This window comes from Lissotriton helveticus, chromosome 9, assembly GCF_964261635.1.
Source record: "Lissotriton helveticus chromosome 9, aLisHel1.1, whole genome shotgun sequence".
Lineage (NCBI taxonomy): Eukaryota > Metazoa > Chordata > Amphibia > Caudata > Salamandridae > Lissotriton > Lissotriton helveticus.
The window spans coordinates 7,567,204-7,583,847 of record NC_136070.1 but is presented as its reverse complement, the minus strand read 5'-3'; the positions used below and the strand labels follow the sequence as shown (position 1 = coordinate 7,583,847).

Here is a 16,644-nt window from a genome sequence, read left to right as displayed (position 1 = left end):
AATTGTGCATTGTGGTGGTAATGACCTAGGCACTTTGACTTGAGTAGGTCTGGAAATGCTTATGAAGGACACCTTTGGAGAATTGATGTAACTTTTGCCCCAAACTGCCTTTGCCTATTCTAACATATGTCAAAGACAGAAATGGAACTGGTCCAATCAATTTTGTCCACAGATTGAGAAAGCTAGGGAACATGTCAATAAAGCTGTTTCTGCTTTTCTCAGAGATTATAGGATGGGGTCCATTTACCACAACAATCTGCATTCCAATAAGGATGGCTGCTATAGGCGAGATGGTGTACATTTTACAGATGAGGGTAACAGAGTTTTCTTCATCAACTTTAGACTCTGCATAGGTACTTACTTATAGGTACCAAAATCTGTCAATAAACTCAACGGCTCTTTTTTAGAGCCACGCAAGATCTAAACACATAAGCTTGATGTATATCTGAAAAATATTACTTTTTTTTGCTTGGAGTTGGACACCCGAAGCGTTAAGAGTCGTGCACCCAATGCATTAGGAGTCGCGCACCCAGCGCGTGCACACCAGGGGCCGCGCTGAGCGCCGCGCTGGGTGCCTGACTCCTAATTTGACCGTAAAAAAAAATTGCCACCTATCACAAATTTCTATTCTCCCAGGGAGCCCATCCCCGGGGTCATTATACAACGTTGGGAACCGTGGGGGGAGCTCCAATGCCCCCACGGTCCCAGCTGGTTCCCCGCGTCCTTCGGTAACCGGCATTGCTTTTCCACACGGGGATCTGCTAACATGCAAAAAGCAATATGGTTTGCATTTTGAAAGAGAGAGCAGGTTTCCCAAGTTTGCTCGGCTCTCGCCCTGCCATAGCAAACAGCAGAGCTACCTTTTTGCCAAATTTGGTGTAATTCCGTTCAGGAGTTCGGGCTGTAGCTGCGACTAATGGTTCCTATTGAAAATTGCATGGGGGAAAACACATTTTGGGACCCTCCTTTTTTCTTGGTCCCCACTTAACGAATCACCCCGAGACTTTCAGGATAGGAGCGGAATGTGCGCCCCATCAGTTTTGAACATTTTGTGAAGATTCATCAATTGGCGTAAAAGATATTGAGAATAGAATGTTGCGGATTTCCTATGGATAATAGGTCCTTACTATAATTACCTATTGGCCACCGCCAGTAGGTAATTGTGACGAGGAGAGACGAACGGATGAAGAGACAGGCATATCTAGGGCCGAGAAGCACGTGAAAAACCCTCTCTCGCTTCTCTTCCCAGCAACCAGAAGCCTGACAGATCACGGACCCACAAGGTGGTTACGAAGAAGAGGAAACTGGCCCGTGTTTCTTTAACTGAGCTCCGTTATCTCCTAGCCCTGCCCCCTCCGGTGTCGCAGGCAAACCAAGAAGCACAAATACCGGAGATGGAGAAAGCACGGTGTGCTACATCATCCGAGGAGAAGTAACAGCGACGGAGGAGAGAAGCGGAAAGAAGAGAGACAAAGAGACAACCGAGAGTAGCCTGACGGGAGACCGCCGTGACGTGCAGAAGCCAGGAGGCCAACGACACGGCGACTCGCTCAGCCACGCTTCAGGAGAAGCATGGCTCTCACAGGTACGGAGTCGTATCTCGGGTTGGGCGGAAAGGAAGGACTTTGGTAAAACATAATTGCCTTGCTCCATCTAATCCCCGCAACCCTACCCTGAGCACCCGTCACTGTAGAAATTAGGAAAACTGCACAGTCTATTCCTCACTCCCTACCCTCACTGTTTAAGTATTTCGGACATCCGACTGAAACAAGTCTCCATTTTTGTTGTTGTTTAGTTGCTCCACAACTGGCGAAGACATCTCGCTGGAGTGGACCAGACGAGGAAGAGGCTCGCCCAGAGGACACCTATCCCCAGAAAAAGAGTCCCACACCACGTTGCCATACTATAGACCGAACATAAGCAAGAAAAGAACCTTAAGACCAATAAAGCCTACCTTAACCATAGCAAAAGTCTGTGTGTTTTCGTCCTCCCCGCCACAGTAATATATATATATATATATATATATATATATATATATATAAATATATATATATATATATATTAGCAGCCCGCCCCAGCGTTGCCTGGGGCAGAAAGGGGCTGGGGGCAGCATTTGAGGCTTGCGTGCACTAAGGGCTCCCGCCCGTCCCTCTGTGCACACCCGCTCCTGCCCCGACCACCTCCCACCCGACTCCCTCCCGCCCGACTCCTCCCGCCCGTCCCTCTGTGCACACCCGCTCCCGCCCGACCCCCTCCCGCCCTGACTCCCTCCCGCCCCGACTCCAATGTGCCTTAACCTTACCTGAGCCGCCGCTCCTTCCCACGCTCCTCACTTCACCGCCGCTCCATGTCCGCCGATCCTCTTCATCATGACCCACCTAAGCCGCCGCTTCTCCCCGCGCTCCTCACTTCACCGCCGCTCCTCCTCGTCATCACGTACGTCGCGGCCAGCGCTACGTCGCGGCCAGCGCTACTTTCAGGGCACTACTTTTATTTAAAAGTTATATTTTTAAATTTACGTTTATTTTTTATTTTTTATAGCCTATGTCCATCTGCACACCCTGACAATTTCTACAATGTAACGGGTGTGTGGATTGGCGCTGTGGTTCCCGAGTTTACCTGGCTCAAAGGTTTGTGTTCTCTCTTTATAATAGTAGTATAGATGTTCTTCTCATATTATTAAATAAAACATCCACAACAAATTATTATATCATGAAATATAAATATATATATATATATATAAAAATATATCCAGCGCTAACCTCCACTCTTCCGAAAAGAGGCACGTCAGACCAAACTTCAATTCAGCAGGTACTTTATTCAGCAGAAACACAGCATTCAATCGTCCTTACGCGTTTCAGCTATATACTCTAGCCTTGTTCACAGGTGAGCTGCGTTCTGGATTTGCGGCGTAACTTCCTGTTTTATCCGCCTTTGGTAGGACTACTGCGGTGCTTCGTGGCCTTCACATACCACAAATCCCAACATGCACAGTGAAAGCAAAAAGTATTGTCTTAAAATACATCACTGTCAATCCTTTTCCCTTTACGTTTCTACATGGGTGTTTCGACAGTGACAGTGAAAGGTGTCAATTGGAGCAGAGTTTTGTCAACGCGAGGGGTTGCTTAATTTGACCGACTCACCTTTCTGCTTTCCTCGGACCCACTGGGGGTTTTAAATATGGAATTATGAACTTGGCGCAACGCACTGGGGTAATTATGACTGGAGTTGAACTGCAAATACCAGAAGGCATTGGGTTGCCGAAACCGAGTCAGGCTTGAAGACACGCCCATGTAGGCGGATCTGATTAATAAATGCAGGTGTTCTAACTCCTCAGCGGTCATGGTCGTTTATTCTGGAAGCTCGTGATCAAGGGCGGTGGCCCGAAACATGTTGAGCTGTTGTGACCGATGGATGGCAGTTTATGCGTCTGTTGGAGCCCTCGCTGTAAGACATCTAACTCTGTGTGGCCTCCTCACCTGTGGCAACCTGTTTGATTTATATATATATATATACATTCATAAATATGAGTCGGCGATTTGCATCGGTGGGGAGGTGAAAATGGCGCAGCGGGGCCCTGTACATGCAGAGGGCTCACTAAACCCTCAATATATAAAAGAGAGCCTGCATTACGATGTCAGCGGAGGTAGTTCATGGCAGGGAGGCCGCTGCTGATGCCTTATTTTCCAATTTGCCCAAAACAACATACAGAGGGGAGATGGCTAATCCGAGCAATGCAGGCAATTCCAAAGAAGGGGAAATCAAAAATGTATTGAAACATTTGGTGACGAAATGGTGGGAGCACAAATCTCTATCCAAATATACTGAGGAGGGCCGGGTCCCGAGGGGACTATGTATTCTATTAGCCCCAAGCTATGATTGCCCCGACCCGGAGATGTTAAAAGAATGGAGTCATAGCAATCTGGAGGCCTCCATGAATTTAGTAAAAATACTTGTGAAATACGCGGAAATAGACAGACTTGGTATATACGAGCAACTTAAGAAATTTGAACATAATGACTTTATAACTAAGTCAAGAAAGGAAATGCAAGAGCGCCTAATTAAACAGAAAACGAAAATCAAGACATCTAAAGCGTATAAGTTTGCTCGAGATAAAGAAGACTACGGGCGGTATACAACCTTTACCACGCATTTTTTACCACGCTTTACCATTACCACGCATTTTTTACCACGCAAAAACTTTTACCACGCATACTTTTACAACGCATACTTTTACCACGCAAGTACTTTTACAACGCATATACTTTTACAACGCATTATATTTATAAGTATGTTTAATGATAAATAAGTAATTAATAAAATTATTGTTTTATTCTTTTTTTATTTTAATAATAATTTTAATTTATTAAGTTGTAATAGAATGTTATTTGTCTATTTTTTATAATTTAAAATTTATATTAGAGTATTTTTTTTATGATATTTTTTTTTATTATTAATAATAATACTAGAGTATTATTTGTTAGTTTTAATTACTTATTAATTATTTAATACATATTATGAATTTTTTAATTAAATATATATATTTAAAAAAATATAATAGAGAATTTTTAGATATTTATTTTAGATATTTTTTTATTATTAATAATAACACTAGAGTATTATTTGTTAGTATTAAATAATTATTAATTATTTAAAACATATTATGATTGTTTTTAAATTAAATATATATTTAAAAAAAATAGAATTTTTAGATATTTATTTTTTTATTATTAATAATAATACTAGAGTATTATGTGTATGTTTTAATACTCAAGTATTAATTTTTAGACATCGGTAGTATTTCGTAATATAACGTTTAGATTTTTACCACATTTTAATACACTTCCCCACCCAAAACCCCTATTTTCCCTGGATCCCGTCCCAGGTTTTATTTGACAAATAAAAAAAAAAATATTATATATTTGCATTGTAATGGTATGCGTTTTAAAAGATATCGTTGTAATGGTAGTTTTTCAATAAATACACGATATTGCGTTGTAATAGTATTCGTTGTAAAATACTGCGTTGTAATAGTATTTGCGTTGTAAAAAATGCGTTGTAAAAGTATGCGTTGTAAAAGTATGCGTTGTAACGTCATACATCCCTACGGGCAGGGACGCATATATACCTTTTCTCGTAAATCAAAAATGAAAAGAAATCTCAACTTAATGAGAAATTATCGAGTACAACAGCAGGATCCACTTCAAGCGCGCCTACTGATGCAGTTTCAGTAATCGGTGATAGTGACTCAATGACGAGTAGTATATCGTCCAAAGATGGCAGCATCAACAGAACTGGGGCAGCAGACAAGTCCATGATTTTAGATCTTGCTGAAGAGATTGATTTTTTAGTGTTCGACCTTCGCCAGACATTAAAGCCAAGCAATCAGCAAAAGAAAAAAGAGCAAGAAACAACGCAGGAAGGCGGGAACGCCGCAAAAGGCGGAAACGGGCACAAAACATCGAAAAGGCAATACTGGTGAAAAAAGCAGTAACGGATGATAACACTGTTATAAATCTCTCTACAGTTACTTTATCTGAGGCTGAAAAACAGCTATTAAGCCTTGGTCTGTCGTTCTGTCCCATAAGTGATTTCAATTGCACTTGCACATGCATTGATGTTTTCTGCTATATCCGCAAACTCAGGCTGAAAAAGTTCTTTAGTATTAAGGAAGGACTTAAAAACTAGGAACTTAGTTCAACTATAGAAAATCAACCCCATATTGATCTTTTAGCATTGGATGCCTCCACTTTGTTCATATTGCACAAACTTAGCCACACCAATTCAGCCAATGAGCAAACAACACAAGAAGGAGGATCGACTCAACAAAGATTATCGGAAGCAGCTGTCACACAGCAGGGAGCTAATATGAGTCCATTCAAGCCAAAATCTAACTTTATACCCAATATGCCAAAGTATGTGATCAACATCTTTCAGGATGTAATACTAGAGGACCTTAAGAAATGATATCATCAAATCAAACATCGCAAGAGATATATGAGCAAACAGGAAAATCAATATGCAGAATTAATTTAAAAACTCAGTAACGGCCCTCAAATAGTGGTTACAACATACGATAAAGGTGGCAATATTGTGATTTGGCCACAGAAAGAATACATTGCGGAGGCACATAGACATTTAAGCCATCCACTGTGCTATGAAAAATCAACAGCCAAACAATATAATGCAGCAAGAGAAGGCCTGAAAAAAGTTACTTGTCAAATGAAAAAGAGAAGGCATGATCTCTACTGAAGATTTCCGCTTTCTGCACATTGAGCATCCTGTGATGCCCAGACTGTACCTCATACCCAAAGTTCATAAAAAGACAGGTCCGGTCCCTGGGAGGCCAATAATATCAGCCACCCAAGGTATAGAAGATAATATTACAAAATATTTTGACTTTTTTTTACAGGATTTAGTGAAGAAGCTTCCAACTTACATCAAGGACACAGGAGATTTTCTCAAAAAAATCAACAATGTCCCATGGTCAGCGGATTCAATATTTATTACTCTGGATATCGAATCCCTTTATACGAGCATAGAACATACTACAGGGTTAATAGTACTGGAATCTTTTTTGAGTACCAGGCTGTCGGAGTGCTATAACCATAACAAGATGATTGTAGAACTGGTATTTTGGTGTTTAAACAACAACTATTTCCTGTTTGGTAATTACATTTTTTTGCAGGACAGAGGTGTTGCGATGGGAGCCTGCTTCTCCCCCAGCTACGCATGCTTGCACGTGAGATGGTGGGAGGAGCAGGTCCTCAAACGCACTCACAGCACGATATTTTCTAATCATGCTCTAAAATGGATGAGGTATATCGATGATGTTTTTATTATATGGAAAGGGGATGAACAAAGTGCTATTGATTTTATTGATGTAATTAATATTAATCATGTGAACTTGAAATTTACATCTCAGATAAGCAAGGACAGTGTAGATTTCTTAGATGTCATGATTTTTACACGTGAGGGTAAGATAGCAACTACCTTACACAGAAGAAGCACTGTTGGCAATTCCACGTTGCATGCCAGTAGTGCTCACCCCAGACATGTGATAAATAACATCCCATGTGGTGTACTATTACGTTTGAAGAGAATTTGCAGTACCGAGGAAGATCTGGGTTGGTGTACAGAACAAGCACTTGTTAGATTTAAACAAAGAGGCTACAGTGCATCTGTTTTGAATGAGGCAGTGAAAAAGATGAATGCCAAATCTAGAGATTCTCGATTTGCAGACCCTGAGGTTGACAACACTGTTAATGCGGAGAATGATAACAACTCTGTTCCCAGGTTAGTGACAACTTTTAACAAACAAGAAAGGAAAATTAGAGTCATCATTACACGCAGTTGGCCGATACTCCTCACTGATGGGGTTCTAGCTATTGTGAATAACAATAGCTCGTATCCTGTAGCAAGATGTTTCAAGCAAAGACACAACAATGATTTACAATGTTTGAAACATTTTGTTATAACAGCAATTCCCAAACCTCGTAGAGGGGGTGATAGAGACAAGATGTTGAGAAGGATGAAATCCAGAATAAAACTCGAACTGGATAGCAAATTACCGAATGGTTTGAATAATATGGAAGACTTACATCACTTCCTATAATGAATAGAATTGGTATCACATTAGATTCATATACTGGACCTTTTTTGAGGTCAGATTGCCATTCCATCTAGGGTCAGTGAGGCCTCCTTGCAGCATGATTGTTTTTAAATAACTCTTTATTTCTATTTTTCCACGTAGATTTTTATCTGATTTAGCACTAGCACTTTATATACTAACATTTGTCAGGTGCATTATTTGAATCTGGTCAAGTCATATTTAATATTATATCTTAGTAACTACAGCATGATATCAGAGGGCTACACTATCTGAGAAGATGATATCAGGTATACAGAAAACATTGGTGTTCTAGCAGCCGTTTGGGTATTCCTATAAAACATATTATTTTAGGAAGGTTTTGGAGCTAGTTAGTTTCATTTCTACTGTTTTATCCGTGGATATGAATTGCGATTTTTGCATTATTCATTATAAGCATTTATGCAGAAAATGATTTTGGCAAACACTTTCCACAAAATGTTTCAACCGCAGATTAGACAATCCTGAGAAGAGCTGATGCAACATTATACTGTGGTTTATGTTTTCATATTGTTTTGCGACATTGGCACATGACCCAGTACAGCATTCAAGCAGAAATCTGAGGACACTAATACCCGGGAGTGTATTGAGCTTATCATAAATATGGATTGTTGTTCAATGTACGACTGACCAGCTTTTTCACATTGATATGTGTATTGTATAGTATTTTGTCTATGTCCTTTTATCACGTGGTGAGCACATAGCATATTTAAAAACCTGGCGAGCTTTACCTGACTATCAGTAAGCAAGGACATTCCTGTCCAAAACGCGTCAGATTGCAGCTCTTAAATAAATAACTTCAGTGCCTATATCTGGAGGATTCATGTCGTCTCTGTTCACCTCATACTCTGTAGAAGTACAGAGACTTCGTTTGTTTGTTGCATATATATATTTTATATATATATATATATATATATATATATTCACTGAAAAAAACATAGGTTTCAGGCCTTATATAGTTAGGAATTAGCATTTAAAAAACCTATGAAATTCACTGAAAAAACCATAGGTTTCACACCAGTTATAGTTAGCTGAAAATTTTACTGACATAAAACCATTGAAATTCCCATGTTATAGTTAGTTGGACTCACTATAACTTGCACGCCTGCAATGCACTGCTGATGACGTCACATATTACATCACTCATGACATGGTCAGTGACATCACTCATGACATCACTGATGACACCATCCTTGTGACAGAGTGACAGACCTTCTTTCAGTGTAATGTAACCCTTGAAACACATATTCAAAAATAGAAACTAAAATTGTCAAAAAAATAGAGATACCCATACCAGTTACAACAACCAATTCAGTAATACCACCATCTATATACACATCCACTCATTCACCAACAGTTCTATATAGTCACACATACATATATTCACTCATCATATGTAGTGAAACACCTATGCATCCTGTTACACACCGACAGTCATCCAAAAGTTACTCACACACATAATCACACATGTAAATAAACTATTGAACATCCATTTATTTGCATATACAGCTATACACACACTACCACCTTACTTCTAAGGAAACTTACACATACTTACTCTCTTAAACAATCACTTATAGAAACACATACTTATTTAAACAAGAACTCTTTCAATCTCTCACATATACTCACTTATATACATCAATACTCACATATACTAGATTAAAATATATGTAGTTACTGATAAAGACACTAGTGAGACAGTCATTCACTCACTAACACACACATATACACACTCATCCACCCATACAGTCCTGCACATATGCTGTCTTCAAAACACATACAAACCGTGAGTCAGTCATTGATGCATCTATGTGCTAAGTAACACCCCCACCAAACCATACAGACACTCATACTGATACTAAAAAAAATCTAATAACCCATATACACACACATGTAGCTACTCACGAACCCATGCAGCCACTTATACACAAAGTGAAACACTGATACAAACATTTAAATATTTAAACAATACTCGCTAATATATGTATTCACTAAGATACACTTAATAAGCCAGTTAACCAATCAATTTAAAAAAAAAAAAACATCCATTAAGACACTTATTTAAACATTTATTCTTCCATCGACCTTTACATATAAATATATAAAACATATTTATTTTTCAGAAAGACTCACATTCACTGGATGGTGTCATCAGTGATGTCATGAGTGATGTCACTGACCATGTCATGAGTGATGTAATATGTGACGTCATCAGCAGTGCATTGCAGGCGCACAAGTTATAGTGAGTCCAACTAACTATAACGTGGGAATTTTAATGGTTTTATGTCAGTAAAATTTCCAGCTAACTATAACTGGTGTCAAACCTATGTTGTTTTCAGTGAATATATATATACATATATATATATATATATATATGTTCTTTTCATATTATTAAATAAAACATCCACAACACATTATTATATCATGAAATATATATATATTCACTCAAAAAACTATAAGTTTTAGTGGTGTTATAGTTAGCTGGACATTTTACTCCTGCAAAACCAATGAAATTGCTCCTATACAGTTAGTTGTACTAACTATATTTCGCGCACCCGCAATCCACTGCTGATGATGTCACATATTAGATCATTCATGACATGGTCAGTGACATCACTGATGACATCTCAAATGACATCACTGATGACATCACTGATGACATCATCCAGTGAATGTGGTTTGCTTCGTTATTTAAATATGCATTATATTTATAGCAATTTACATTGAAGAATGAGTGGATATATATAAATAAATATTTGGATGGAGGATTTAGTAGCAGTGTAATTGACTGTTTACTTGACCAATTTATAATGTCTCACTAAATATAGTGGATAGTGACTAAACTGTGTGAATATCTGTATCACTTTGTCAGTTGTTGTGTAAACTGATTCTACAGTTGGCTACCAGCTATGTTAAAGTCTATATTAGTTATTGATTAGTTAACTGAGTATTTGTATGGGAGTGTGAAAGTGTGTGTGGTTCGGTGGGGGGTGTGTGACTGTCCAAAGATGTGTGAATAGTTGTTTCAGTAGATATATGAAGTTAAAACTACATGTTCTAACAGTTTGGGTGAGGGAATCTCTTTATGGGTGTGGTGATGAGCAAATATATTTCTCAAAGGTACAGGTCCAACAAACTAGAAAAATAAAAGGCAGCGTATGTGTCAGTTGTTGTATATAAATAAGTATACATAAGACACAATGATTGTGTGAGTGACTGTATCGATAACTGTATACTTGTAATAATGATTTTATAATTCACTAAGTATGACTTACTATCTAAATGAATAGAAGAAGTGGTGTTTGTATAAGTGTTTTGCTAAGTAAATATGTAAGTATGATCCATTGTTTGCATAAGTGAGTAGGATGACTTCATATGTGAATAGGATGCGTGCTGTTGTTTAATGTCGATATAGATGTATAAGTATTTTTGATAGTGTTCTATTGTTCATTGACAGCATGTATGAGTGAATCCATAGGTAAGTGATTAGATGTGTGTATACATCTATGAATCACTGAGTGGATTTTTAGATACTTGTATTGCTGTGACAATGGATTTAAATATGATACTCTGTATTTTACAAACAGTGATGAAAAATTGTAATAGTGTATGAAAAGGTGTATGTGATTGTCACGTGGATGATGTCATCAGTGATGTCATCAGTGATGTCATTTGAGATGTCATCAGTGATGTCACTGACCATGTCATGAATGATCTAATATGTGACATCATCAGCAGTGGATTGCGGGTGCGCGAAATATAGTTAGTACAACTAACTATATAGGAGCAATTTCATTGGTTTTGTATGAGTAAAATGTCCAGCTAACTATAACACCACTAAAACTTATAGTTTTTTGAGTGAATTTCAAAGGTTTTTTTAAAAACTAATTCCTAACTATATAACTCCTGAAACCTATGGTTTTTTAAGTGAATTTCAAAGGTTTTTTAAATGCTGATTCCTAACTATATAAGGCCTGAAACCTATGGTTTTTTCAGTGAATTTCAAAGGTTTTTTAAATGCTAATTTCTAACTATATAAGGCCTGAAACATTTTCAAACCATGTCAAATGAAAGACATGGTTTGAAATTAGTATTCTGCATGCAATTTAAAAGTCGTGAAAGTTTTCCTCTGCGCTTCTCTGCAAGAGAATGTGGCCTGCGTGTTTAAAAGGAAAACCACGTGGGCAATTCAAAATGTTAGAGAGACTGCCTCCCGTGATCAAGGCTCTGGTGAGCAGAAACGTTGGGAACAGTGAGCCTCTTGGCCTCTGTGTCATTCCATGAATGAAGGATTTCGAAAGCAACATTTCCAGAGTCAGTGTGCTTCTTTCGAAGGTAAAGGAGGAGTGTGGAACATATTATCTGGAAGCCTCGCACCAGATGCACTGACCGCCCTGCTAAGGTCAGGCTCCCTGCGTGGCAAAATGTGTTGGTATATATATATATATATATATATATATATATATATATATATATATATATATATATAAATATATATATATATATATATATATATATATATTATAGATAGATAGATAGATAGATAGATAGAGAGATAGATAGATAGATAGATAGATAGATAGATAGATAGATAGATAGATAGATAGATAGATAGATAGATTTAATATTAGTGGTTTGTTATAGATGTTGATTTATAATCATATAGACACGTTTTTATGTATGTAAGTTTAGATAAGTATACATTTATTATTATTATTAAATGTTACTTAATTTTATGGAATGTACATTATATTATAGTTAGGCTTTAGTTTCTATTTTAAACTGTATATTAATGCTAGAAATTGTATTTTTGTCATTTTGTTAAGGATATTAGTGTAAATTATATTTTTTATTACATATCTTTGTGCTTACCTTTTTAAGTATAGAACAATGATTTTATGTCAACAATATATTTGAGACGATATTTGCGTGTCACAATATTCTGTAACAGAGCCCCTTCATCTTCAGCATATTCACCAAGGTTACCTGTGTCAATAGGTAGACGTGACGTATAGTCAGCAGTGCATTTACCACTTTCTGGAGCAAATTTCACTTTGAAGTTGTATTCTCAAAGCTTTGAGTAAAAGCGAGCTCTGCAAGCAGTAGATAAGGAGCAGCAGATACAAGTCGACTGCCAAATGACAGTATGTTTACTAGAGGTTTGTGATTAGTTTTCAAAACAAACAACGTTGGGTCCCTGTACATAGGTTTTAAAATGAACGATGGCCCAGACACATTCTGGAGGCTTGTTTTCGATTTCAATGTGTTAGGATCCAATGGGACAGAGAGCCCTTGATAAAAACACCACAATTTGTTTACCGGCTGTTTGGGACAAAACACAACTTAGACAAAGAGCACTGGCATCAACAATGATTTCACAAACTTTACCAATACAAAAGAGGGTCAGAGCAGAAGCAGTGGCAGACCTGATGTTGTTGAAAGATGATTATTACTGGACTTCCCATACAAGTTTCTGAACGTTGTACAGTAATTTTTGCAAAGGTTCCACATGGCTTGCAAAAAAAATTTTTTTTTTTAAATTTACTGCAATGTTCACAAATATCATTGAATGAGAATGTGCTCTTGGGATCAGTTATAGAGGCATTCAATATAGCATTATGGCATCAACAATCATAGGGGTATACCCAAATAACCCTCCCACACCTGGGTAAAGGACATAAAACTGCAAAACACAGTAAATGGTCAGGAGGGATCAATTTCACAATCCTTAGGAGTTAAGGGACTGTAAATTCCCTTATGCTAGGAACAACATTCTCAGCATTAGTTATATTCTCGCTACACAATGATCACATACCTAGTCATAACCATGATTAGCAATTTTATTTATAGTAATCTTTGATGCAAAGCAATATTTTTATGTAATACTGTTAACAATTTTGTGTGAGTCATTATCTTTGGTGAATACTGCAATGTCATCCTGGAAGAATTTGAAGCAGGCATCAATGCCTTTGATTATGTGAAACATGGCTCCTTGAAAGATGAAGATGGTGCAAGCCAAAAGGCATATGCTTAAAGCAAAATAACATAAATGAAACAATGAATGTTGTTAAGAGCCTACAATCCTGCATCAATTTAACCTGGTGATATGCAAATCTCAAAACCAATTTGGAAAAATATGGTAACACTGCATAGAATTCAGTTCATTTGTGTTTGGCAGGGGATGGTTATCAATGAAAATGGTCCTGTTTAGAACTCTTAAATCTACAGACAAATGTAAATCATAATTTTTTAGTCAGTGCAATAGGTGATAGCCACAGGATGATCAGACAACTCAATTATATCTTGTTTCAATATGCAATCCCATACAGCATGCAGTTCTTCCTTCATGTACTTTGTCACACTCCTTAATTCCTGATCCACTGCTTTTGCAGTCTTGTAGAACATGTATATGTTGAAACCCTGCATGTTTCCCCAAGTTATCAAAAAACGATGCAAACTGCTTGGCAATTTGACACCCTGTATCCACATCTTCGAATAGCAGAACTTATTCTGGAACATTAGTATCTAAAATGATCTGCAGTCTGTGTTAGTCACACCAAAAAAACAAACATACTCTTTGACGGTAACATATATTTTTATCCAGACAGATCCTCCTTTGAGCAGGACTTCAGAAGGGACATATTCTATATATAAATAATATGATCTTGAAAAGACATTTATGTAACATCAGGTTGTTGCAGTTCATTTACTGCTTGACTAAGAGTCCTATCAAACCACTCTGTGATGCTTACTGTTAAAGAGGCACTGATACTGGGGTGAAGTATTGAGGTTGTGCCCACATGGCTCCAGCACGGGTTGAAGGGGCACTGATCCTAGGGTGAAGTGTTGGGTTTGTGCCCACATGGTTCCAGCACAGGTTGAATGTGCACTGATCCTAGGGTGAAATGTTGGGTTTGTGCCCACATGGTTCCAGCACGGGTTGAAGGGGCACCGATTCTGGGGTGAAGTGTTGGGTTTGTGCCCACATGGCTCTGGCACGGATTGAAGGTGCACTGATCCTGGCGTGAAGTGTTGGGTTTGTGCCCACATGTCTCTGGCATCGGTTGAAGGGGCACTGATCCTAGGGTGAAGTGTTGGGTTTGTGCCCACATGGTTCCAGCACGGGTTGAATGTGCACTGATCCTAGGGTGAAATGTTGGGTTTGTGCCCACATGGTTCCAGCACGGGTTGAAGGGGCACTGATTCTGGGGTGAAGTGTTGGGTTTGTGCCCACATGGCTCTGGCACGGATTGAAGGTGCACTGATCCTGGCGTGAAGTGTTGGGTTTGTGCCCACATGTCTCTGGCATCGGTTGAAGGGGCACTGATCCTGGGGTGAAGTGTTGGGTTTGTACCCACATGGTTCCAGCACAGGTTGAAGGGGCACTGATTCTGGGGTGAAGTGTTGGGTTTGTACCCACATGGTTCCAGCACGGGTTGAAGGGGCACTGATTCTGGGGTGAAGTGTTGGGTTTGTGCCCACATGGCTCTGGCACGGATTGAAGGTGCGCTGATCCTGGTGTGTAGTGTTGGGGTTGTGCCCACATGGCTCTGGCACGGGTTGAAGGAGCATTGGTGCTGGGGTGAAGTGCTGGTGTGTCCACACGATAACTACTTGGGCTTAAGGGACATTAAGCTTGGGTTGCTGGTCTCTTACAGTCTTCCTTTTTTTCAATCAGGTTGAGAATCCCAACCCATCTGAGGTCGCGGTGGGCAGAAAGACGGTGTTCGACACTTGGCTGGCGAGTACTCCATCGCAGTATGACAAGTCTGTCCCGGGGTACGTAGCTTTCTGGTACTTTTCAGTTGGCGGGGCTTCGGCAGGGAAGACAAATATCAATTGAGGGTAGACTGAAATTGAAAGGCATATGATAGGTGATGTTTGTTTGTTCTGAAAAACTAATGACATTGGTTCTAAAAAGAATTATGGGTGAGTCACCCTCTGAGATTCCTACCTGGACCTGCCTTAGGACCTCAGCATCAGGTGTCCCCTCGCAGGCTAATCTCTCTTTCTTTCTGCAGCATTGAAGGCCCCGACTCTGGCAGTGACCAGGCACCGTTCCTGCTCATCACTGGCATCTCTGTGGCAGATATGTGGTACTCCTACGACAAGGTAAGCCTCGCCTCCCCACTGTCCCTCTCCCAGCATGGAGAGCTTTAGATGCTAGGGACAGAGCAGGTGAAGGTGCTCTGGAGCAGTGGCAATATCCTCACTGTGGTACACATATGAAGGCCTGATTTAGAGTTTGGCAGAAAGGATCCTCCGTTGCAATAATGTCAGAGTGCCCCCTCAGATATGAAGCTCCGCCTTCCTCATATGGAGTCAGACCATCACTATGTCGACTGCACACTCTACTTCATCTCTATCGCTGACAAACACCGGCAGTGGCCCAACTGCAGAAGGGCCATCGGAGGATTTGCAATTTGTCCACCCACCCGTTTTAGTGGCAAGTTCTTACTGGCCGTCACCACCAGGTAAAATCAAAAAATGACCTTTAGTCGTTGGGAGAAAAAAAGATTCTTTGTTTTTTTCATTTTAAGAAACAAAATCCCGGGGGGCGTGGCCAAGATGGCGGGGTAGACGGACGTGTTTGCCAGAGCTCCCGACCCCGACTAAGGCCCTGAGCCCTACCTGCAGCTGAATTCTCCCCCCCGGAGCGGCGCTGTGCGGTTGAGTGAGCGGGAGAGTCGGTGGCTGCTTGACCATCGCAGCCTGGCCCGGTACAGCGCGCACTCGCTGGGTTTGGAGTGTTGCGCGGCAGACCGGAGCGGACCTGAGCCGGAGAGGCGCCATCGTCCCAGCGGTGCTGTGGACTGCGAGACGCCGAGTAACGGAGACTTGCCTGGACGGGGTGAGGCGAGGCTGCTCTGTGCAGGCGGACCGTGGTCGGGGTCCCGATCATACCTGCCCGGCACTGTGAGGTGGAGCTTCCGCCCTTCCCCGGCGGCCCAAGATGGCGACGGGCTGAGGCCGGGACTTCTCTCCCCGAACCT

At 40.0% G+C, this 16,644-nt stretch overlaps 1 protein-coding gene across 2 annotated transcripts in view; it reads left to right on the top strand.

Annotated features, from left to right (window-relative positions):
* The window catches only part of LOC144780850 (putative N-acetylated-alpha-linked acidic dipeptidase), a 375,697-nt gene that overhangs the window by 261,246 nt on the left and 97,807 nt on the right, over positions 1-16,644 (top strand). For both annotated transcript variants that reach the window (XM_078659346.1, XM_078659347.1), the window contains exons 13-14: positions 15,330-15,430; positions 15,673-15,763. In XM_078659346.1, the coding sequence (XP_078515472.1) occupies positions 15,330-15,430; positions 15,673-15,763 (192 nt within the window). The remainder of the gene's footprint in view (positions 1-15,329; positions 15,431-15,672; positions 15,764-16,644) is intronic.